This window comes from Symphalangus syndactylus, chromosome 21 (genome assembly GCF_028878055.3).
Source record: "Symphalangus syndactylus isolate Jambi chromosome 21, NHGRI_mSymSyn1-v2.1_pri, whole genome shotgun sequence".
In the NCBI taxonomy this organism is placed as follows: Eukaryota; Metazoa; Chordata; class Mammalia; order Primates; family Hylobatidae; genus Symphalangus; species Symphalangus syndactylus.
In genome coordinates, this window is record NC_072443.2 from 86,422,041 (window position 1) to 86,445,963 (window position 23,923).

The window sequence follows — 23,923 nt, forward strand, 5'->3', positions numbered from 1 at the left end:
CTCATCTGCAGCATCTATGACAAGCTCCCAGGCGTCATGGAGTGCTGTGCTCTCGGCAGATACGGGAGAGCCTCCCATCCCACCATTCGTGTCTCCAGAGCAGCACTGCTTAAAGTCCCCTACCAGTGCCCTCCTCAGCCGACAGACCTGACCCTTCCCACATGTGCACCCACAGGCCAGGCCTTGCGGGTCTTCTTGGGACATGACCCCAACTTCAGGAAGAGGAAAGTAAGAAGAGGAAAATCCATGAAAAGAAAAAAGAATTTACTGGTGGCCCTTTCAAGTCTTTCTGTCAAATGGCCCAATTTCAGGTTAAGCCAGGCAGTGGCGACGAGGCAGCCCTGTGATCTGCCCAGTTCCAAGGGCTCCGCTGCCTCTGTGGGTGAGAAGCAGCAACCAGCCGGGGAGAACACCATCTAGCTGCGTCAAACTCGGTAGTGCTGGAAGTTAGCACAGGCGGACCTGAGATACCACGGTTCAGTTCTAGACACTGCAGTAACGCAAATGTCACAATAAAGCCAGTCGGAGGGATTTCTCGGTTTTCCACTGCATATAAAAGTTACGTTGGCCGGGCACGGTGGCTCATGCTTGTAATCCCAGCACTTTGGGAGGCCGAGGTGGGCGGATCACGAGGTCAGGGGATCGAGACCACGGTGAAACCACGTCTCTACTAAAAAATACAAAAAAATTAGCCGGGCGTGGTGGCGGGCGCCTGTGGTCCCAGCTACTCGGAGAGGCTGAGGCAGGAGAGTTGTGTGAACCCGGGAGGCGCAGCTTGCAGTGAGCCGAGATTGCGCCACTGCACTCCAGCCTGGGCGACAGAGCGAGACTCCGTTTCAAAAAAAAAAAAGTTATATTTATATCACAGTGCAGTCAGGTGTGCAATAACATTATGTCTACAAAACAATGCACATGCCTCAATTTAAAATACTTTATTGACCACTCCTCACTCCCTCCGCAACTGGGCTCCCACCACCCTACCCTCCCTCAAGACCAAAAAATAAATAAATAATAATAATAATAATAGGCTGGGCACAGTGGCTGTCACCTGTAATCCCAGCACTTTGGGAGGTCAAGTGGGCAGATTGCATGAGCTCAGGAGACCAGCCTGGGCAACATGGTGAAACCCTGTCTCTACCAAAAATACAAAAAAATTAGCCGGGTGTGGGGGTGCGCACCTGTGGTCCCAGCTACTAGGGAGGCAGAGGTGGGAGGATTGCTTCAGCCTGGGAGGCAAAGGTTGCCATGAGCCGAGATCATGTCACTGCACTCTAGTCTGGGCAACAAAGCAAGAACTTGCCTCAAAAATAAAATGGCCGGGCGCAGTGGCTCACACCTGTAATCCCAGCACTTTGGGAGGCCAAGGTGGGCAGATCACCTGAGGCCAGGAGTTCGAGACCAGCCTGGTCAACATGGTGAAACCCCGTCTCTACTAAAAATGGAAAAAAAATCAGCCGGGTGTGGTGGTGTGTGCTTGTAGTCCCAGCTCCTTGGGAGGCTGAGGTAAGAGAATCGCTTGAACCTGGGAGGTGGAGGTTGCAGTGAGCCAAGAGGGTGCCACTGCATTCCAGCCTGGGCAAGAGAATGAGAATCTATCTCAAAAATTAAAAAACAAACAAAGAAAAAACTAAGATACTGATAGAAAGTGCCAACAATCATCTGAGGCTTGAGGAAGTTGGGATCTCTTTGCTGGTAGAAGGTCTTGTTTGTGGCTGCTGACTGATCAGGGTGGTGGTGGCTGAAGGCTGGGGTGGCTGTGGCAATTTCTTTCTTTTTTTTTGAGATGGAGTTTTGCTCTTATGCCCAGGCTGGAGTTCAATGGTGTGATCATGGCTCACTGCAACCTCTGCCTCCTGGGTTCAAGTGATTCTCCACCACGCCCGGCCGGCAATTTCTTAAAATAAGACAACAATAAAGCTGGCCACATTAAGCCTCTTCCTTTCACAAAAGATTTCTCCATAGCACGCGATGCTGTGTGGTAGCATTTTGTCCACAGCAGACCTTTCACAACTGGAAAATCCTCTTGAACCCTATCGCTGCTGTACCAACGAAGTTTATAGAACATTCTAAATCCTGTTATCTCAGCAATGTTTAGAGCATCTTCACCAGGAGCAGATTCCATCTCAAGAAAGCACTTTTGCTGGGTGCGGTGGCTCACACCTGTAATCCCAGCACCTTGGGACAACGAGGCGGGCGGCAGGCAGATCACTTGAGGCCAGGAGTTCGAGACCAGCCTCGCCAACATGGTGAAACCCTGTCTCTAATACATATACAAAAATTAGCCAGGCGTGGTGGTGCGTGCCTGTAATCCCAGCTACTCGGGTGGCTGGGGCAGAATTGCTTGAACCCGGGAGGCGGAGGTTGCAGTGAGCCGAGATTGCGCCACTGCACTCCAGCCTGCGTGATATTCAAACTGGAAGAGCAGAGCGAGACTGTCTCAAAAGAAAAACAAAACAACTTGAAGCGACAGGGTTACAGCTCCGTGACAGCCCCTGCAGGCCCATAGGCAGTGTCCTGAGATCAGCAGCTCAGGGCAGTTCTGCAGCCACATTTATACCCACTTTTAATTTCATGCAGATTAAGGTGAAGCTCAGGCAAAAGTTTCTAGGGACGGGGTAGTAACTTTGGGTCGTGGGGTTATTGCCATGGAAAGGGGCAGTAACTCCCACCATGCCTGGCCTGTTTACTTTCACTTCCAGCTTGCCCTTGAATTGTTTCCTGGGCAAAGCCAGGAACCCTCAAGGGGCTCAGCCCCACTGTGAGTCTTACCTGCCCTCCATCAATTAGAAGGCGACGTAGCATTGAGTTAATCGACCATTACTTTAAATGGCATGGACACCACTGATACAGTATTGAGAAAAGGACGTCAGATACAAAAGAGAACATGCAATATAATTCCATTTATATAAAGTTCAAAATAGGCAAAGTTAGTATGAGGGCTAGAAGAGTGGTGATTTTAAACCTCCAGGCCTTTGTACACGCTGTTCCATCTACCTAGGGTGCCCTTTCCTCACACCATGTAAACGCAAACATATGGATCAAGTTACCTCCTTGCCAGGCGCGGTGGCTCAGTGTCATCCCAGCACTTTGGGAAGCCGAGGCAGGCAGATCATTTCAGGTCAGGAGTTTGAGACCAGCCTGGCCAACACGTTGAAACCCGATCTCTACTAAAAATACAAAAAATTAGCTGAGTGTGGTAGTGGGCACCTGCAATCCCAGCTACTCAGGAAGCCGAGGCAGGAGAATTGCTTCAACTGGGGTGCAGAGGTTGCAGTGAGCTGAGATCGTGCCACTGCACTCCAGCCTGGGCAACAGAGCGAGATTCCATCTCAAAAACAAAAACAAAAAGGCTTTGTGGCTCACGCCTATAATCCCAGCACTTTGGGAGGCCAGGGCAGGCAGATAACAAGGTCAAGAGATTGAGACCAGCCTGCCCAACGTGGTGAAACACTGTCTCTACTAAAAATACAAAAATTAGCTGGGTGTGGTGGTGTGCACCTGTAGTCCCAGCTACTCAGGAGGCCGAGGCGGAAGAATCGCTTGAGCCTGGGAGGCGGAAGTTGCAGTGAGCTGAGATCACGCCACTGCACTCCTGACCGGGTGACAGAGTAAGACTCCATCTCAAAAAAAAAAAAAAAAGTCGCCTCCTAACCTCACTGAGTTAACTGATCAAGACCTCCCATGTTCTGCCACTGCACAGCCGTCCCCCTCCAGCGCCTTGTGTATGTGTGTGTGGGGGGGTGGCTGGTGTTTTGCATATCTTCCGGTTCCCACAGGCTAGCTCAGGGTCTGACAGGGCCCTGTGGGAGTGTCTAATTCTCACAGCATCTCTGTGCAGGAGGGAAGGAGAGGGTCACGCCTGGGCCCTGAGGCATTGTGTATCTGAGGCCCCCACATCAGCACGGATCTCCTGAGGCACACATCATCCTGCTGACTGGTCTGCTGTCTAATTGAAATTGGTGGCTTCAAGCCAAGACCTCACTTGCGGTGAGGAGCCCTTATGGGGCAAAGTTTTCTCCTCAACCTGCTCTATCATGAGCTCCTCCTGCTAAGTGGCAGAGCTTAGCCCGTGAATCAGAGGGTACCTTACATTTCAAACCTTAGGAGCAGTCCTGTCACCAAAATTCAGCTGGTCATTGTCAGTTTAAGAAAAACTACCCACTACGTACCACTCACATATGAACTGGTAACAGCCACCAATCAAGTTGAATTCTCAAATATTTGCTACTTCATCCTCAATGTTTTCCCATTTCTTTTTCTTTTCTTTTTTTTTTTTTTTTTTTGAGACGGAGTCTTGCTCTGTCGCCCAGGCTGGAGTGCAGTGGCGCAATCTCGGCTCACTGCAAGCTCCGCCTCCCAGGTTCACGCTATTCTCCTGCCTCAGCCTCCCAAGTAGCTGGGACTACAGGCGCCCGCTATCACGCCTGGCTAATTTTTTGTATTTTTAGTAGAGACGGGGTTTCACCGTGTTAGCCAGGATGGTCTCGATCTCCTGACCTCGTGATCCGCCCGCCTCGGCCTCCCAAAGTGCTGGGATTACAGGTGTGAGCCACCACACTTGGCCAATGTTTTCCCATTTCACGCGTCGCTTGTGAAAATCCATTGCGTGCTACACTTACACTACGTGCACTTTATGTACATATCTCATACTTCATTAAAAAGGCACTTTTAGACAAACATGTTATTTATTTATTTAGAGACACGGTCTCACCTGTCACCCAGGCTGGAGTACAGTGGTGTGGTCTCTGCTCACTGCAACCTCCACCTTCTGGGTTCAAGTGATTCTCCTGCCTCAGCCTCCTGAGTAGCTGGGATTACAGGCGCAGGCCACCATGCCTGGCTCATTTTTTTGTTTTTTTTTTTTTTTTGAGATGGAGTTTTGCTCTTTGTTGCCCAGGCTGGAGTGCAATGGCGTGATCTTGGCTCATCAGAACCTCCGCCTCCTGGGTTCAAGCGATTCTTGTGCCTCGGTCTCCCGAGTAGCTGGGATTACAGGCATGCACCACCATGCCCGGCTAATTTTTGTATTATTAGTAGAGACGGGGTTTCTCCATGTTGGTCAGGCTAGTCCTGAACTCCCAACCGCAAATGATCTGCCTGCCTTGGCCTCCCAACATGCTGGGATTACAGGTGTGAGGCACTGTGCCCAGCCATTTTTTTGTATTTTTAGTAGATGGGGTTTCACCATGTTGGCCAGGCTGGTCTTGAACTCTTGACCTCAAATGATCCGCCTGCCTGGGCCTCCCAACATGCTGGGATTACAGGCGTGAGCCACCGCGCCTGGCCTGAATATATTTATAGAAGTAGAACAGGCACAGGACTCTCCACCCAAAGTCACCCTGGTGCACCTCTCCCCGGGGTCTGACTTAGGCCTTCAGCACCACGGTGCTTTCTCCAGATGGCATCTCATGAACACTGGGGGTCTTCTGCCTCAGCCTGTCCCTGGATTCCCTTTCATGCGGAATGTAAAAGCTTCCTATTTAAGCTAACGTGTAGCCTGGTGGGGCTGGATGTGAGGGAGGGGCAGGTGGAGAGGGAAAGGGCAGCATTCCTCAGATCTGTGTGGGGCAGGATTAGGAGGAAAGGCACACTTGAGTTGGCCAGGACCCAGCAGAAATGAGAATGGTCAGCTCTGGGGCAGTATATAAAACTGGGGGTGGGAATACTTCCATATACTCCCAATTCCACAGTGGGTGAACTGGGTAAGTTTAAAAATAAGATAAAGACATAACAAGGTGAGCCAGGTAAGTTCAAAAATAAAAATGAAGGCCAGGCACTGTGGCTCACACTTGTAATCCCAGCACTTTGGGAGGCTGAGGCAGGTGAATCACAAGGTCAGGAGATCGAGACCATCCTGGCTAACACGGTGAAATTCTGTCTCTATTAAAATTACAAAAAAAAAAAAAAAATTAGCCGGGCGTGGTGGCGGGCACCTGTAGTCCCAGCTACTAGGGAGGCTGAGGCAGGAGAATGGCGTGAACCTGGGAGGCGGAGCTTTCAGTGAGCCGAGATCATGCCACTGCACTCCAGCCTGGGCGACAGAGCGAGACTCCATGTAAAAAAATAAAATAAAATAGAATACAAATGAAGACATACCGTTCAGGGGCTGTGGCCGCACTGTCCAGGAGGGAGGCCCAGCCACAGACACCACGCTGGCTGTGCACTCAGCACCTATACATACCTGGGCACCTCCCCACAGGGTGTCACAAAAGGGAGCCCAAACAGCCATTTTAAACATTTTCTTCACTCTTATGAGAATTGCCAGGAACAAATCTAAGAGGTCATGGCATAGAAAAGAATGAAATGAAACCAGAACGTTTTAGCAGCTTTCGCAAAGATGTCAAGACAACCAGTCCAGGAGTCAGGCTGGCGGCAACCTTCCAGCTTCTTGTCATGAATTCTAAACCTCACATCCAGACTCCAAAGCTTAGAGAGTTAAAGAATCAGCTACTGGTCACCAAGCTCACGTGTGCAGGATGAGGGTCACAGCCAGGTTGGCTGCCTTCCAGTCCTGAGCTTTCTTGGGTGTGTGTGTGTGTGTGTGTGTGTGAACCACCTTTTTTTTTTTTGAGACGGAGTTTCTTTTTTCTTTTTTGAGATGGAGTTTTGCTCTTGTTGCCCAGGCTGGAGTGCAGTGGCACGATCTTGGCTCACTGCAACCTCTGCCTCCTGGGTTCAAGTGGTTCTCCTGCCTCAGCCTCCTGAGTAGCTGGGATTACAGGCATGCACCACCATGCCTGGCTAATTTTTTGTAATTTTAGTAGAGATGGGGTTTCGTCATGTTGGCCAGGCTGGTCTTGAACTCCTGTCCTCAGGTGATCTGCCTGCCTTGGCCTCCCAAAGTGTTGGGATTACAGGTGTGAGCCACCGCGCCCGGCCAGAGTTTCATCTTGTTGCCCAAATTGGAGTGCAATGGTATGGTCTAGGCTCACTGCAACCTCTGCTTCCCATGTTCAAGCGATTCTCCTGCCTCAGCCTCCCAAGTAGCTGGGATTACAGGTGCCCACCACCATGCCTGGCTAATTTTTGTATTTTTAGTAGAGATGGGGTTTCACCACGTTGGCCAGGCTGGTCTTGAACGCCTGACCACAGATGATCCACCCTTCTCGGCCTCCCAAAGTGTTGGGGTTACAGGTGTGAGCCACCGTGCCCGGCCAGAACCACCTTCTTTAAAGATGATCAGGCCGGCTGCAGTGGCTTATGCCAGTAATTCCAGCGCTACGGAAGGCTGAAGCAGGAGGATCACTTGAGCCCAATTCAAGACTAGCCTGGGCAACACAGGGAGACCTCTTCTCTACATAAAATACAACAATTAGCCAGGCGTGGTGGCGCCTGTGGTCCCGGCTACTTGGGAGACTGAGGCGGGAGGATCGCTGGAGTCCAGGAGGTGGAGGCTGCAGTGAGCTGGGATCGCGCCACTGCAGTACAGCCTAAGCAGCGGAGCGAGACCCTGTCTCGAAAATAAATACCTAATAAAGGCAGTCAGAGGAGAGGTTTAGCAAACTGCTAAAGAACAAATCTGATGTACTGTTAGTTTCCTTACTTGCAGTCTTCATCTGCCAAAATGTCAATTCTGTGAATTGGGGACTAGTCAAAAACTTAAAGAAAACCCACTTTTGTGGAGGTGGGGTCGCTTTGCGTTTCCCAGGCTGGTGTGGAACTTGGCCTGCGCCCCTCAGTGCCAGGATTCCGGGCGGCGCTCGGGTGTCGGCAGCAGAGTGGACGCGGGAGCTGCTCGGACTGCACTCAGAACACTCGGGACGAGGCCGCAGCTCCGTGGGCCTTGCGGGCTGGGGTCCTGTGGGCGGCAAGCCACCCAGGTGCGGAGGCAAGAAACCGAGGACACGAGCTGTTCCAGTATAATAAAATATAAAACAAGAATAGTTATACCAGATATAGATCTTAGATATGATTATATATGAGTATCATTAATCATTAGTTTGCAGCAATTACTCTTTATCCCAATATTATAATAATCCCTGCTCTATAATCATACCCTAGGAAAAACCAGGCCATACAGAGATAGGAGCTGAGGGGATATAGTGAGGAGTGACCAGAAGACAGGAGTGCGAGCCTTCTGTTATGCCCAGACAGGGCCACCAGAGGGCTCCTTGGTGTAGCGGTGACGCCAGCGTCTGGGAAGATGCCCGTTGCCGAGCGGAGGGTGGTCTAGCGGTAGCCTCAGTGTCAAGGAAAAACACTGGCTACTTAGCAGACTGGGAAAGGGAATCTCCCTTTCCCCTGGGGAGTTTAGAGAAGACTCTGCTCCTCCACCTCTTGTGGAGGGCCTGACATCAGTCAGGCTGGCCCGCAGTTATCCGGAGGCCTAACCATCTCCCTGTGATGCTGTGCTTCAGTGGTCACGCTCCTTGTCTGCCTTCATGTTCCATCCTGTACACCTGGCTCTGCCTTCTAGATAGCAGTAGTAAATTAGTGAAAGTACTAATAGTCTCTGATATGCAGAAATAATGGCATAAGCTGTCTTTCTCTTTGTCTCCTCTCTCTCTCTGCCTCTGCTGCCAGGCAGGGAAGGGCCCCCTGTCCAGTGGACACGTGACCCACGTGACCTTACCTATCATTGGAGATGACTCACATTCTTTACCCTGCGCCTTTTGCTTTGTATCCAATAAATAACAGCGAAGCCAGACATTCCGGGCCACTGCCGGTCTCCGCGCATTGGTGGTAGTGGCCCCCCGGGACCAGCTGCCTTTTCTTTTCTCTTTGTCTTGTGTCTTTATTTCTACACTCTCTCGTCGCCACACACAGGGAGAGACCCACCGACCCTGTGGGGCTGGTCCCTGCCGTGTCCCACGAAACAAAGGCGGTAGCCAGTGGCCGGGACGGCCGGCGTGGATCACGGGGCCGCAGCTCCCTTGGGGGTTGCGACCTCGGCGCAAACGAGCCCCTCTACCAAGGTCTCCTAGAATCGCGACCCCGACATGCGGAGCCGCCCCAGGGGGGTTTCTCCCGGGTCCCTCCTGTCCCGAGGCGGCCGCTTTCTTCGGGGGCCGCGCCCCGCGCCCCAGCAAGGCCCGACCCGCGCCTGCGATTCCGCCCCCAAGGCGCTGCTGCTCCGGGCCCCGGCCTCCTCCCCCGAGGATTCTGAGGAATTGCTGAGACGTGCCAGCCAGTGCGATGCCCACAACACGCGCTCACGCCCGCCAGACCCCGCCCCCGGCACCAAGCCCCGCCTACTAGGGAGACCCCGCCCCCAAGCGAGACCCCCGCGCCCTCATCGAGCCACGCCCCACCAGGCCCCGCCCATGCGCCAAGACTGTGCTTGGCCAAGCCCCGCCCCCGAACCGAGCGACGCCCACCAGGCCCCGCTTCGGGCCCGAAACTGCGCACGCCAGGCCCCGCCCCTGAGCCGAGCCCCGCCCAGTAGTCACCGCCCACGCATCTGGCCACGCCCACCAGCCGACTCGAACACGCCCGCGCCGCTGACTCTGGCGGGTGGAGGTGTCGACACGTTCAACTCGTTTTCCTGGCTCGAGAAGGAAGTCGCCCGTCTAACTCTGGGTCTCCAGGCCCGCGACCGTCCGCCAGTCGTTCCGAGGTCAGTAGCTCCATCGGTGCGTCAGCCTGTAGCCAGGCCTCGCCCACGCCGGCCTTGGTCGGGCTTCCTGTAGACGCGTACCTGGCGCTACTGAGGCCGCTGCTGCGCGGTCGAGTGGCGCGCTCCCGTGGCGGGGCGGGGTCGGGCGGGGCAGGGGTCCGGGGCCGGCGAGGCGGGGCCGAGGTTGCCCTGGGCAGCTGCGCCGCCCGGCGGACGTGGCGCGCCTTGAGGACGTCATCGCGCCGCGAGCTCCCCTTTGGGGCGTGCCGGAAGTCCGGGCGCTGGGGGGCGGGGCTGCGCCTGCGTGGTTCGTTCTCGCGTGGCCGTCAAGACCTCTAGTGCCTTAGATTCCAGCGAGCTACGCAAGCAGTCCTGGCCCAGCCGAGCTTTCTTCCCCAAATCCCGCAACCCTTGACCTTATTTCCCCAAAGAACCGACCTCCCGGGAAGGACCGCCCTGGCGGAGAAGACTCGAACGGCTCCTACCGCCGGGCGTTGGGGGAAAGGTGGGCGGTCTCGGTCGTGCGAGGTCGGGGAGGGAGGGTCCTCCGCCCTCCATTGCGGAGTCTGGCTCCGGGACCACCGGGGGACCGGACGCCGGGCAGCGAAGCTGCCGCCTGGGGCTGCGGGGAGGAGAGCAACGTAACTGGAACGGCACTTAGGGGCCGGCGTCAGGGTTGTCACCGGGGTTGGCGGAAATGACGAAGGGGCCCCAGGCACGTCGTGTTACTGGGCGAGGTTGCAGCCAAGGTGCCCACGCGCCTTGGGGGAAACCAGAGGACTGCACCGTTTCCCGAGGACAGTTTGGCAGTGTTTCAGAAGGGCCTTAGAACCAGGCAGGCCCCCTTCTAGGATGGTGGAAAGCCTAAAGATCTGAAAACGGTCTCAAGTGTCGTCTTAGCGATTGGCTGACTAAACCGAATGCAAGCCGGAGACTGCGCACGATGTTGACGTTAAGAGTTAAACTGAGCCTGCCGGGCGCGGTGGCTCACGCTTGTAATCCCAGCACTTTGGGAGGCCGAGGCGGGCGAATCACGAGGTCAAGAGATCGAGACCACGGTGAAACCCCGTCTCTACTAAAAATACAAAAAATTAGCCGGGCGTGGTGGCGGGCGCCTGTAGTTCCAGCTACTCGGAGAGGCTGAGGCAGAATGGCGTGAACCCGGGAGGCGGAGCTTGCAGTGAGCCGAGATCGTGCCACTGCACTCCAGCCTGGGTGACAGAGCGAGACTCCGTCCCCCCCCCCCCAAAAAAAAAGAGTTACACTGAGCCGGGCAGTCCGAGGCGGGCGGATCACCTGAGGTCAGGAGTTCGAGAACAGCCTGGCCAACGTGGTGAAACCCCGTCTCTACTAAAAGTACAAAATTAGCCGGGCGTGGTGGCAGGCGCCTATAATCCCAGCTACTTGGGAGGTTGAGGTAGGAGAATCGCTCGAACTCAGGAGGCGGAGGTTGCAGTGAGCCGAGATCGTGCCACTGCACTCCAGCCGGGTGACAAGAGCGAAACTGTCTCAAAAAAAAAAAAAAAAAAGTTACATTGGGCTGGGTGCGCTGGTGCAGCCTGTAATCCCAGCACTTTGGGAGGCCGAGGCGGGCGGATCTCTCGAGCCCAGGAGTTTGCGACAAGCCTGGCCAACATAGTGAGACCCCCGTCTCTACAAAAAATAGAAAAAATTAGCCAGCTGCGGTAGTGAACGCCTGTAGTCCCAGCTACTTGGGACGCTGAGGCAGGAGGATCACTTGAGCCCTGGAGGAGGAGGCGGCAGTGAGCTATTTCTCACCCCTGCTATAACGAGTTTGTCACAGGCTGTTTTATAAGCCTGGAGCTCAGAAGCCCAAAGTGAGTTTTAGGAGGTTAAAATCAAGGTGTTGGCAAGAGTAGTTCCTTCTGGAGGTTCCCAAGGAGAATCTGCTGCTTTTCCTCTTCCAACTTCTAGAGGCCATCTTCTTCCATCTTCAAAACCTGCTGTCTCTGCATAAGAACTCTCATGATTATATGCCGGCCGCCCAGACACCCCAGGATAGCCTTCATATTTCAATATTCTTAATATTTGCAAAGTCCCTTTTGCCACGTAAGGTAACACCACAGGTTTGGAGATTAGGAGGTGGACATCTTTCAGGGCCATTCTTATTTTAAAAAATGTACTGTCGATAAGAATAGTTAAAATGTAAAATATTTGAAGGGATTTATTCTGAACTGAATATGAGTGACCGCGGCCAGTGACACAGCTCTCGGGATCCTGGGAACGTGCCCAAGGTGGTTGGGGCAGCTTGGCTTTACACGTTTTAGAGAGACATGAGGCATTAATGTAATACATTTAAGATATACGTTGGTTTGGTCCAGAAAGGCGGGACCAAACAAACAAAAAAAAGATTGTTGAACATGCTTCCCGAGCTCAGGCATTAAGAACTCGTGACTGATAGAAACGGAGGGTGTGTCCAAAGCTTTCAGGCCCGCCCAGCGGCGCTCTAAAACCTCTCCTCACAGCTTCGCCCCTTTTGCCTCAGCCACAACAAATCATTGTCAACCTGTTGCACCTTCTCCAGTCTGGTAGCAAAAAGGGGTGTCTCAGGTTTGCTTTATTTTATTGTTTGGGCAATTCCTGGAATCCGGCCTGCTTGTGGGAGGAGGCAGGGGCCGTTCCCTCGAGGGTGGTGGGGGCTGCCAGAGCTGGAGGGATGATCTGGGGGAAGGCGGGTGCAGGCGCCGGTTCCCGGAGATTAAGTGGAAAGGCTGGTTGGGGCCAGACAGTGGGAAAGGGGATGCGGACGTCAGGCTTCACCCCCGACCCTGCGGGGACTGGGGAGGCTGGGGTAGTAACTGGGACGAGGCCTGGGGGCTGAGCCGGGCACGGCCCGCTCGGCCGAGGGCCCAGAGGGTCGAGTGGGCGATGACTAGCAGGCGCAGCCCCCAGGGCGGACTCCCAGCCAGCCCCGGCCTGGAGGCTCCGCCCGCCTCCGCCTGGGCGGAAGGAGCGCGGAGCGGCTCTGGCCTTGCGTGTGCGGCAGCGGCGTCGGGTGAGCTTACCGGGCCGAGCGGGCGCAGGTGGGGCAGACGCAGGGGAGACCCCCTCCGTGTTTTTGAGGTTCTCTCCCGGCCCTTTAGTATGCGGCAGGGTGTCCAGAACTCGATGCGGGCGCCGGCGCGGGTCCCAGGGACCGGGAACCTTTGCGCGTCGCCTGAGCGTGGCCCGTGTCTCCCTAGAGGGTGGCCCCGCGCCCCCCCGGAGGTCGCCGTGTCCACGCCCTCGTCACGTCGGAACCGAAGGACCTGAATTGGCCTCCAGACGGCCCCTCCCATGTGGCTCCCCAGGGTGGGGCCCAGGCCTTGGGCACTGCGGAGACCTCCCGCCATAAGGTTGAGAAGGTCTGGTCTCCGGATAAGGGACCGTTAGGGCTGCTGTTCAGATCCCTGCCTCGACCAAAGCAGGCTGCCGGCTGGTGGTGGTGGGTTCCTGAATGTGCTTTTAGCTCTGGCTGTGTAGGGAGCCGGGGACGACTCCAGTCACAGAGAAGGGCGTTTACACCCGCATTTTCATAGGGTCCTCAGTGGGATCCGTGACCCACAGAGGTTCAGAAGGGCCTTCTTGGGATACAGCAGGGTCTGGCCAAGCCTGAGGGGTAGGGACAGGGCCACTCCCGCAGCACTAGTTCCAGATGGTCACAGGAGCACTGGCCACCCTGAGCCTCCACCAAGCTTTCCCAGGAGGAGGACACCCTGGGGCCACCTTTCATCCGGCTGCAGAGGACACACGAGTGTCAGGTTGGATTTGGGGAGCGTGTGCATCCTGGGCGGCCGCCTGAGGCTCTCCTTCCACCCCCCACCCGCCCACAGTGCCTCCTGATGACTAGATTCCAGAGTCAGAGTTTGGGTGACCACACCCTGGTCGGTTTTGCTCACGTGCTTCGGGTCGGGTGTATTCAGTTCCTCCATGTGGGGCTGTGGGATGTCACCACCTTTGCCACTGTCCTTACAGGCCGGGTGCCCAGGCTTGTGGACCCGAGCCCAGCCTTGCCTCTTTCCTCCCGGTTGGTACCAGGGGCCTCTTCTCTCCACTCATCCAGAGTGGACCAGCCGCCTCTGAACCAGCCCCGGGGAGAGGAGTGCCAGGCACACAGACTCAGGAAGCTGGGGGTGTCAGGGCACCAGGAGCCTCTCGAACAGTCCTGTTGGCCGTCTTTCTGAAGGGCAGCTGGGGTTGCGTCATTTCCCGGAGTGGATCCTGCCAGCTTTCTGGGGCTTCTGGATGGGAGCCCTCTCCCCACTCTGCCCACCCCTCTCCCCAGCGTGGCATCAGGGCTGCTGCTTCCAGGGAGCCCTCCTGGCCATCCGAGCCTCCTCTCCAGGTTCCTGCCCTGCTGTAGTCCCCAGGCCAGTGCTTGGCAGGTGCTCAGGGAATGTATCCACCTACCAGGGTTTGGGGTGGCTGTCTCTGCCTGACCACTTCCCTTCCCCAGGCCCCTGGCAGGTACCTGAGCTGTGCCCTCAGGGCCTCAGGAACCTCCTTCCATATTCAGGGCCTGTGCCTGGGGAGGTTTCAGGGTGTGGCAGCCGCGTCAGTCCCAGGCTGACCCACCCAGCTTGCCTGGCAGCCCAGCCTCTGGGCTGGTGTGCCGTGGGGCAGGGGATGTGCCATGGCCTGGTGCAGAGTCCCCAACCCCAGAAGGGGGCCGTGGAAGCTGACACCCCCAGTGGCCGCCCCACCTGCTCTGTCTTGCTCCAGACACTGTGGCCAGGTCCAGGATCCTGGCATCCTGGGAGGTCTCTGGCTTTGTGGGCAGCCTGCCTGGCCCGCCTAGTCCACCTGTCCTGAGAGTGAGACACAGGTCAAGCGTACAGACCCCCTTGCTCCCCTGCTGGGGCCTCCAGGCTCACAGACCACCCCACCCCACCCTGTCCTTGCCCAGGCAAATGAGAGGCAGGGGCTTCCTGGGCTGCTGCTGTCCTGCCCTCTATGGGGCAGGAGGAGGTGCCCACAGAGGCTGGGTGGTGACAGCCAGGAGGTGGGCTGGCATCTGCATTCCCAAGCTCTGCTGCCCATGGTGGCCTTTCTGGGGGTGGGTGCTGGTCCCTGCCCCCCTGCCCCACCCCTGATGTCTGCTCCAGAAACAGGTGGGGAGGGTGCTGAAGAGGAAGTGTTTGCCCAGAGAGAGGCTGCGGCTCCTCCTGAAACATCAGCCCTGTGGGTCCTGTTTGGAGTTTTCCTGTTTGCAGAATCTCCAGCCTGTGAAACCGTGGGGGGATTCGGCCAAGACGTTCTCTTCCCTCTGCCTCCCACCTAGGCCACTCTTCACCTCCACCATGAGCCTGGACATCCGGAGCCTGGACATCCAGTGTGAGGAGCTGAGCGACGCTAGATGGGCCGAGCTCCTCCCGCTGCTCCAGCAGTGCCAAGTGGTCAGGTACGCTTGCCCTCGGGGTGGCGTTGGGGTGCTGGCAGGGGCAGGCTTGTGGGTGGCGGCTCCCTCTGAAGGGTGCACTGCTCTGGAATGCCTCGTTTGTGGACGTGAAGTATGAATTCCATGCAGCTTCCACGTGCATGAGATGTGATTCTTGTGTTTCTTTTCAACCATTTAGGAATGGCTCATGCAGCATGGGCTGAGGTGGGCGGGCCGAGGTGGGCGGGCACTGGCCAGTGGGTCTCTGGCTCTGGTGTCTCAGCTCCTCTCCCTCCCTTGGAGACACGAGGGCAGGACACAGCTTGGGCCCCCTCCGTGAGCCTCCCTGGGGCGCTGCTTGTCCCTGCCAAGCTGGGGGCTGGGAGTCCTCAGCCCTCGAGGTCCTCACAAACCCAGCAGCTTCACAAGCAGGACACGAGTGCCTGGGTGGGCTGCATCTTTTCTCTTTTTACCTGGTGATTTCAAGTAGTGTCAGGTTTGCGGAGGAGTTATGGGGACTGTACGGGGCTCCCTGGTGAGCTGGTCCTGTGTACCTGTGGATGTCAGCTCTGGCCCAGCACCTCCAAGCAGAGTCTGCTTTTCCGCCCTGCCCTTTTCCTCTTCCTCACTGGTGCAGGATCGCGTGGCCCTCAGCCCTCTGTCTCCTTAGCCCTCTCCCGTCTGTGACTGTCCCCTCGTCTCTCTGAGTTCTTGGTGGTCTGAGGGTCTGGCTCCTGCAGGACACCCTCTGTTGGGGCTTGTTTGATGGTTTCTCGTGGTTGAAGTCCTAGTTTTGGTAAGAATGCAGGGAGATGCTGTGGGGCCTGCCAGGAACGTCCTGTCACAGGCGCCATCTGCCATCCTCTTCACTGTGACGCCACTGCCTTTCCTCCTGTGACTGATCAATGCCTTCGAGAGATACTTTAAATTCTTTTTGTTTTTAGAGATGGGGCCTCGCTCTGTCGCCCAGGCTGGAGTGGCTCCCTCATGGCTCACACAGCCTCAACCTCCTGGGCTCAAGCGATCCTTCTGCCTCAGCCCCCCGAGTAGCTGGGATTACCGGCACCTGTCACCATGCCTGGCCACTTTCTGTATTTTCAGTAGAGACGGGTTTCACCATGTTGGCCAGACTGGTCTCGAACTCCTGACCTCAGGTGACGCCCACCTCGGCCTCCCAAAGTGCTGGGATTAGAGGTGTGAGCCACTGCGCCCGGCCTGAGTTTTGTAATTTCTTTCTTTCCTCCACATTTATCAGTTGTCATTCTTCTGTCACGTTAGAAGCTGGTGTCACTGTTTATTTGCTCCTGTGTCTGAACAACCTGCTGCGTCCTGTTCCAGGCCGTTCCCGTAGCTGTTACCTCAGACAGGTTTGATTTTTTTCCTTAGGACAGACCAGGAGCTTTTGTGCTCAGTGTCCCATGGTTGGAGGTGAAGAGCACGTTCGGCCCCAGGCACATGTCTGCATACGTGCGAGCATCTTTTTTTTTTTTTTTGAGACAGAGTCTCGATCTGTCGCCCAGTCTGGAGTGCAGTGGCACAATCTCGGCTCACTGCAAGCTCCGCCTCCTGGGTTCACGCCATTCTCCTGTCTCAGCCTCTCTGAGTAGCTGGGACTACAGGCGCCCGCCACCACGCCTGGCTAATTTTTTGTATTTTTAGTAGAGACGGGGTTTCACCGTGTTAGCCAAGGATGGTCTCGATCTCCTGACCTCGTGATCCGCCCGCCTCAGCCTCCCAAAGTGCTGGGATTACAAGCGTGAGCCACCGCGCCCGGCCACGTGCGAGCATCTTAAAACTTTCACGGAACAGTTCCTTCTCTTTTTTGTTTCACTTCTGAAATGTCCTGTGTGACTTGCCTTGCTGTCTTCTGGGCCCACTGATGGGTTGTAACCTGCACGTGGGGTAGTGGTGGAGCCTGAGGCCAGTGCTGTCTGCGTGGCCCACATGACCCTGGGGTCTGGTCGCAGGCTGGACGACTGTGGCCTCACGGAAGCACGGTGCAAGGACATCAGCTCTGCTCTCCGAGTCAACCCCACACTGGCAGAGCTGAACCTGCGCAGCAACGAGCTGGGTGATGCCGGCGTGCACTGCGTGCTTCAGGGCCTGCAGAGCCCCTCCCGCAAGATCCAGAAGCTGAGGTGAGCGGGGCCTGGCACTGCCTCTGGCCCGGTGTGGCCTGCTTTGGTAGCCTGGCAGCAGGGGACAGAGCTGCCAGGGGCTCGTGGGCAGCTGCGGGTGGGCAGGCAGTGGCAGCAGGCATTTCCAGCATCAGCCAGAGGCACACAGGCCTGGTGGTCTCACAGCGGGGACACAGGGCCCCTCCTGCCTTGTCCCAGCCCCCGCACCCAAGGTCTGGCCCTGCCCGCCATCCCTAGCCTTCCAGCATCACTGCAGGACCCCACTGGAGGGTGTGTCTGCCGACAAGGTTTCCGTGGGCCGAGCCACACGTGTGCCCTCCTTCACTCGGCCTGCAGACCCCAGAGCCCAGAGCCCCGTCCAGGGAAGGAGCAGGTATAGACCTGCGGCCTGCAGAGTGCTGCTCCGGGCTCCGGGCTCTGGCAGGCGAAGGGCGTGGCAGCTTGGCTCAGGGGAGCCGTGCTGACAGCCGGGTATGCTCCAGCCTCCAGAACTGCTGCCTGACGGGGGCCGGCTGCGGGGTCCTGTCCAGCACACTACGCTCCCTGCCCGCCCTGCAGGAGCTGCACCTCAGCGACAACCCCTTGGGGGACGCGGGCCTGCAGCTGCTCTGCGAGGGACTCCTGGACCCCCAGTGCCGCCTGGAAAAGCTGCAGTGAGTGTGTGCCCTGCCCCGGGGCCCATGCTCCCCACTGCCTGTCCCCCAGCCAGCCCCCTACGTAGAACGTCGCCTGCCCGGAGCCGTGAGGAGGGGACTCAGGTCACAGGGTCCCTGTGGTGCTCTCCTCCCCCGTGATGCTGGGGCTGGGGGGATCTGCCGTCGCCCTCCCTCCTGCTCCAGTTGCCGTTTGCAAGGCACAGCTGCCCCAGGACCTGACAGTGGGAACAGATGCCTGGCCGTGAGTCAGGCTCCACTCACCACCTCAGTGTGTGTGGGGGACCCGGCCACTGTGAGTTGACCACAGCCTGGCACGTGCAGGTGACTCTGCCCTCCAGAGGCTGGTTTCTTCCTCCTGGATCTGGTCGGGCCCCAAAGTCTGAGGTTGGGGAGGGGGTGAGGAGTTTCCAGAAGGAATGCCGGTGTCCACAGAGGCCCGGGCCTCTGGATGAGTCTGTGGGGGTCCCTCAGCACTGCCACCTGATGCCCAGGCAGAAGGCTGAGGGGGGGATGAGACACCAGCACCCCCCTGCGCTCCCTGGCATCACACCCTTGGCTGGTGCACATTCCTGTGTGGTGCTAAGCTCGGCCATCCCCCAGGCTGGAGTACTGCAACCTCTCGGCTGCCAGCTGCGAGCCCCTGGCCTCCGTGCTCAGGGCCAAGCCAGACTTCAAGGAGCTCACGGTTAGCAACAACGACATCAATGAGGCCGGCGTCCGCGTGCTGTGCCAGGGCCTGAAGGACTCCCCCTGCCAGCTGGAGGCGCTCAAGTAGGCACTGGGTCTTAGGGGGGTGCGGGGTGTGGGCTGGGTGGGTCCTGTGCTGCCTCACGCGTGACCTGCGTCCCCAGGCTGGAGAGCTGCGGTGTCACGTCAGACAACTGCCGGGACCTGTGCAGTGTCGTGGTCTCCAAGGCCTCACTGCGGGAGCTGGCCCTGGGCAGCAACAAGCTGGGTGATGGGGGCATCGCAGAGCTGGGCCCAGGGCTGCTCCACCGCAGCTCCAGGCTCAGGACCCTGTGGTGAGTCACCTCCCGGAGGGTCAGGGGTGGCGGGCCGTCCTCAGAGCCCTCCCCCGCCCCCTGGGCTCACCTCAGGCCATGAGACGATGCTGAGGAAAGTCTGTGGTGGCCCCTGTCCTGCAGGATCTGGGAGTGTGGCATCACTGCCAAGGGCTGCGGGGATCTGTGCCGTGTCCTCAGGGCCAAGGAGAGCCTGAAGGAGCTCAGCCTGGCCGGCAACGAGCTGGGGGATGAGGGTGCCCGACTGCTGTGTGAGACCCTGCTGGAGCCTGGCTGCCGGCTGGAGTCGCTGTGGTTAGTGTGGCTGTTGGGGCAGGGCCCTGTCGCCCCAGAGCGGGCCAGGGTGACCGAGGAGACCAGGGGAGGAGTGAGCAACTCCAGGGAAGGTGCTGGGCTCAGCTCTGATGTTCAGAATGCATAGGCCAGGGAGCAGCCTGTGGTTTGATGGGAACAGTGCTTGGGGCTGAGGACCAGGTGTAGGTGCCCACATGCTGGGAGGCTCTCAGATGTTTTTGCTCAGGTCCATGTGAGGCCTTCAGGGGAAGGGCCAGTTGCAGCTGTGGGCCAGTCTGGGCCCCTGCCAGGCCTCAGTCCTGTCTGTGTCCACAGGGTGAAGTCCTGCAGCTTCACAGCCGCCTGCTGCTCCCACTTCAGCTCGGTGCTGGCCCAGAATAAGTTTCTCCTGGAGCTACAGATAAGCAACAACAGGCTGGGGGATGCGGGCGTGCGGGAGCTCTGCCAGGGCCTGGGCCAGCCTGGCTCTGTGCTGCGGGTGCTCTGGTGAGTGTGTGAGGGACACGAGTATTCACATTTGGGAGATCATATGCACGTGTGAGCACGAGTGTCCGTGTGTGAGCACACATGGGCGAGAGTGAACACTAGTGTCCCGTGTGTGAGCAAGTGAGAGTGAGCACGAGTGTCACGTGAGAGCACGAGTGTCCGTGTGTGAGCACACATGGGCGAGAGTGAACACTAGTGTCCCGTGTGTGAGCACGTGAGAGTGAGCACGAGTGTCCATGTGTGAGCACATGTGAAAGCACGAGTGTCCGTGTGAGTGGGCGCACATGGGCGAGAGTGAGCGTGCATGTTCACGTGCTGGGAAAGGCGGGGAGGCGGCAGCACTCTGGCTTAGTTCTCATTTAAGTTTGAAAGTCAGAGGTCATGTTTCATGAAGCCTGAGAGCTTCACGGGGCTCCAGCCTACCTGGCCACCCTGTGATCCACCCTCCTGGAAGCCCCGCCCTCCTTCCTCCCACGCGGGAACCCCGCCTGGGTCAGGATGTCTTTCCAGATTTCCTTACTTTGTTAAAGCACGTTCTCTTAACAGCTTCCTAAGAGTTCTGCAGAAGGCAATTTTTGGAGGCCTTGTGCCCCTGTTCTGCCCTTGGATCATTTAGGTGGGTACAGCATGCACCATCATGCCTGGCTAATTTTTTTTTTTTGAGACAGCGTCTTGTTCTGTCACCCAGGCTGGAGTGCAGTGGCACGATCTTGGCTCACTGCAAGCTCCGCCGCCCGGGTTCATGCCATTCTCCTGTCTCAACTTTCCGAGTAGCTGGGACTACAGGCGCCCGTCACCATGCCCGGCTAACGTTTTGTACTTTTAGTAGAGATGGGGTTTCACCGTGTTAGCCAGGATGGTCTCTATCTCCTGACCTCGTGATCTGCCCACCTCGGCCTCCTAAAGTGCTGGGATTACAGGCGTGAGACAACGTGCCTGGCCTAATTTTTGTATTTTTAGTAGAGATGGAGGTTCACCATGTTGGGCAGGCTGGTCTTGAACTCCTGATCTCAAGTGATGAGCCTGCCTCAGCCTCTGAAAATGCTGGCATTACAGGCGTGAGCCACTGTGATCTTGTGTGCACTATCGGCTTTTTCTCGTTGGCAGCTTTTCAAGATCTTTGTCCACTGTGTGTGGAGTTCCATGTGCTTGGCCTTGATGTGGGCCTTGGTTCTTTGACTGTGCTGGATACTGGTTCTACTAAGAAAATATGCCTTTGCTGATTTTTCTTCTCTCTCTCTTCTTACCTTTCTTTTTTGGTGTGCCCATGAGCCTGTCCTGATGTCTTGTGGAGTGGCCCTCTAATTGTGTTCTCCAAATTTTTCTGTTCAGTGTTTTGTTTTATTTTTGGGAGATGTTCTCATTTACCAGCCAGTCTACTGAATTTCCACCCTCAGTGTTTTGTCTTTTGTTTGCTGTTTCTCGTGTGCCTCTCACCAGGGGCTTTCCGTGGGTGGCTGGTCATCCTGGGCTGGGTACCAGGTGCAGAGTGAGGCCTGGGAGCCCTGGACAGTGAGCCCCGCGGGCCGAGTCGTGCTGGACAGTGAGCCCCACAGGCCGAGTCATGGCTGCGTTTCCCGAGGGCTTCCTCCTGATGGGGGATTTTCAGTTCCCTGCCAAGGGACACCATCCTGGCTGCCAGGACCTTGTGCGTGTTCCAGGTGTGGAGAGGAACCTTGGGTCCTGGTCACTGCAGATTTGTTCCCCCTGAGCCACCGCACAGGGTGGGGGTCCTGCAGCTTCCCTGGCCCCCACCTTGGAGAGGTCCAGCGCAACTCCTTGGCCCTGCTGTCCGGCCTGTGGCGGCTCCACCCCAGGAAGTGGGTGTTGGGTCTTCTCCACCCTCTTTTGTCTGGCCTGTACTTCTCTGTCTCTCTGGAGCCTAAAGTCTGTTCCTGTCTTGGTGCCCTCCATACCCTCGTTTCCCCACAGCTGCCCCTTGGCCTCTGGCTGGCTTCTCCTCTGAAGCCCACGCAGCCAGGCGGTGTTGAGGTAGCAAGGGGGTGGGTGTGGCTCTCTGGGTGGACGGCATCTCCCTCCTGCCCTTTCTCCTCCCTGCAGAAGGTCTTAGGCCAGTCAGGCTGCCGTGCCTTCCTTGTCTGTGGTGGGGAACCTGCCCAGGACCACAGGGGGACGGTGAGCCTTGGGGACGGCCCCACCTGAGGGTCCCGAGTGGCCGAGCATAGGTGTCCGTCGCGCCCCTCAGGCCCAGGCTGCTCTGCTGGTCAGCGCGGTGCCAGGCACGCCCTGCACCCTGACCCCTGCCCTGCTCCACCCAGGCTGGCCGACTGCGATGTGAGTGACAGCAGCTGCAGCAGCCTTGCCGCAACCCTGTTGGCCAACCACAGCCTGCGCGAGCTGGACCTCAGCAACAACTGCCTGGGGGACGCGGGCGTCCTGCAGCTGGTGGAGAGCGTCCGGCAGCCGGGCTGCCTCCTGGAGCAGCTGGTGTATGTGCACGCGCTGGGTGGGTGGTGCAGCCAGGGCTGCCCAGGGAGGAAGGCGGGGGTGGGGGAGGGCACGGGCCCATGCCTCCCTTCTGGCCTGTGTGCAGCCTGTACGACATTTACTGGTCTGAGGAGATGGAGGACCGGCTGCAGGTCCTGGAGAAGGACAAGCCATCCCTGAGGGTCATCTCCTGAGGCGCTTCCTGCCGCTGCTCTCCCTGGACGACCGGTCTCGAGGCACCCCTGGGGCCCACCAGCCCCTGCCATGCTCTCACCCTGCATATCCTAGGTTTGTTTGAAGAGAAACGCTCAGATCCGCTTATTTTTGCCAGTATATTTTGGACACTTTATAATCATTAAAGCACTTTCTTGGCATCGGGCTCTTGTCCTTCCTGGGGTCCCTGCGAGGTGCTGGCATTGGGGATGACACCACCCCACTTGGCTTCTCCCCCTGCCTAAGGGACCCGCACCAGGGAAGCAGCCCAAGGCCCTGGCTGTGCTCAGCTGGGTCCTCTGAGCCGCACCCACCCACACTGGGGAGCACACGGCAGGCCCTGCCTGGGGTGGAGGGATGCCACTTGGCTGTTTGCCTGTGCAGGGCGACGCCTGCTTGGAGCTGCCTGCAGGACCAGCCGCTCCCACAGCTTCCACCCCAGAGCCTCAGGAGCTCCCAGCACTGCCCTAACTTCCCCAGCCCAGCCCAGCACGGCCCAGCCCGGCCTGGGTTCCTGCACGGAGCCCAGTGCTTGCCCCAGCTCTGTCTGCAGCTATGTGTGGGACGATGGGGTCCACCCTCAGGGGCAGCCCATCTTGCCCATGGGTGGACAGCTGACCAAGGTGGGCCAGCCCGGGGTGCCCTGCCCTGCCAAGCCAAGAGGGGGACGCTCATCAGCTTTCAAAGGTCTGATGCTGAGTCAGCAACAAGTTCATTGCAAAGAAGCTCCCTGGCAACCCCCCTTTTTTGGACAGGGTCTCTCTTGCCCAGGCTGGAAGGCAGTGGCGCAATCTCGGCTCACTGCAGCCTCAACCTCCGGGACTCAAACCATCCTGCCACCTCAGCCTCCCAGGTAGCTGGGACTACAGGCATGCACCACCACACCTGGCTAACTAACTTTTGTACTTTTTGTAGAGACAGGGTCTTGCCCAGGCTGGTGTTTGGTCTTGGCCTCCCAAAGTGCGGGTATTACAGGTGCTGTAATCCCAGCACTTTGGGAGGCTGAGGTGGGTGGATCACTTGAGGTCAGAAGTTGGAGACCAGCCTGGCCAACACGGTGAAACCCCATCTATACTAAAAATACAAAAATTAGCTGGGTGTGGTGGCGCATGCCTGTAATCCCAGCTACTCGGGAGGCTGAGGCATGAGAATCGCTCGAACCTGGGAAGTGGAGGTTGCAGTGAGCTGAGGTCACGCCAGTGCACTCCAACCAGGGCAACAGAGCGAGACTCCGTCTCAAAAATAAGTAAAATAAAGTGACCCAGGATCTTAGTTTCTTAACTATGACCCCCAGTCGGGAACAAGGCTCCTTGGGGAAATGGGTGACGCCAGGCCTGGGGCAAGAGATGCCCAAGGTGAGTCTGGAGCATCTCGGCGTGTGAAGAACCAGAGCCCTTGGGCGCTGCCTGGGGTTGAGTTGCTGCCAGAAGGGCTCCCAGGGGCTGCCTTTGGGACACGGTGGGCGCCGGAACACAGGACTTCCATCACAAGCCCCGCCTCGGCCCGCTCCTTGGGAAGAGCAGACGGTGACCACCAGCAGAGCGCCACCCCCACCTGCCACCACCTGGCTCAGAGCATCAGCGGGGACGGACAGCGCAGGTGGAGTGATAGGACCCGCAGGGTGTGAGGGGGGGAGTGGGGGCCCCCACAGTGGGGAGATCAGGTGGCAGTTCCTCCTGAGGGATCGAAGCTGCCACCTGCAAAGAGCAGAATGCTAAGGCCCCATGTGTCCT

At 57.5% G+C, this 23,923-nt stretch overlaps 1 protein-coding gene and 1 long non-coding RNA gene across 21 annotated transcripts; one reads left to right on the forward strand and one right to left on the reverse strand.

Moving 5' to 3' along the window:
* Positions 1-917: 917 nt before the first annotated feature.
* Positions 918-9,534, reverse strand: LOC129471492 (uncharacterized). Its single transcript, XR_010118716.1, has 3 exons — positions 9,415-9,534; positions 7,615-7,849; positions 918-3,164 (listed from the first exon to the last, which is right to left on the reverse strand). It is a non-coding gene; the product is annotated as an uncharacterized lncRNA (long non-coding RNA).
* On the forward strand, positions 9,422-22,351 carry RNH1 (ribonuclease/angiogenin inhibitor 1). 20 transcript variants are annotated; one of them, XM_055260047.2, is made up of 11 exons: positions 12,494-12,572; positions 12,760-12,921; positions 14,838-14,957; positions 16,901-17,071; positions 17,554-17,724; positions 18,328-18,498; positions 18,579-18,749; positions 18,873-19,043; positions 19,359-19,529; positions 21,809-21,979; positions 22,084-22,351. In XM_055260047.2, the coding sequence occupies exons 2-11, from the start codon at positions 12,854-12,856 to the stop codon at positions 22,169-22,171; spliced, it is 1,473 nt and encodes a 490-aa protein (XP_055116022.2). In that variant the 5' UTR covers positions 12,494-12,572; positions 12,760-12,853; the 3' UTR covers positions 22,172-22,351. The 20 variants fall into 20 exon arrangements, with proteins under 20 accessions (XP_055116021.2, XP_055116025.2, XP_063486987.1 ...); XM_063630920.1 differs by having other exon boundaries at positions 12,540-12,572; positions 14,770-14,957; XM_055260046.2 differs by lacking the exons at positions 12,494-12,572; positions 12,760-12,921 and adding an exon at positions 9,422-9,556.
* Positions 22,352-23,923: the final 1,572 nt, after the last annotated feature.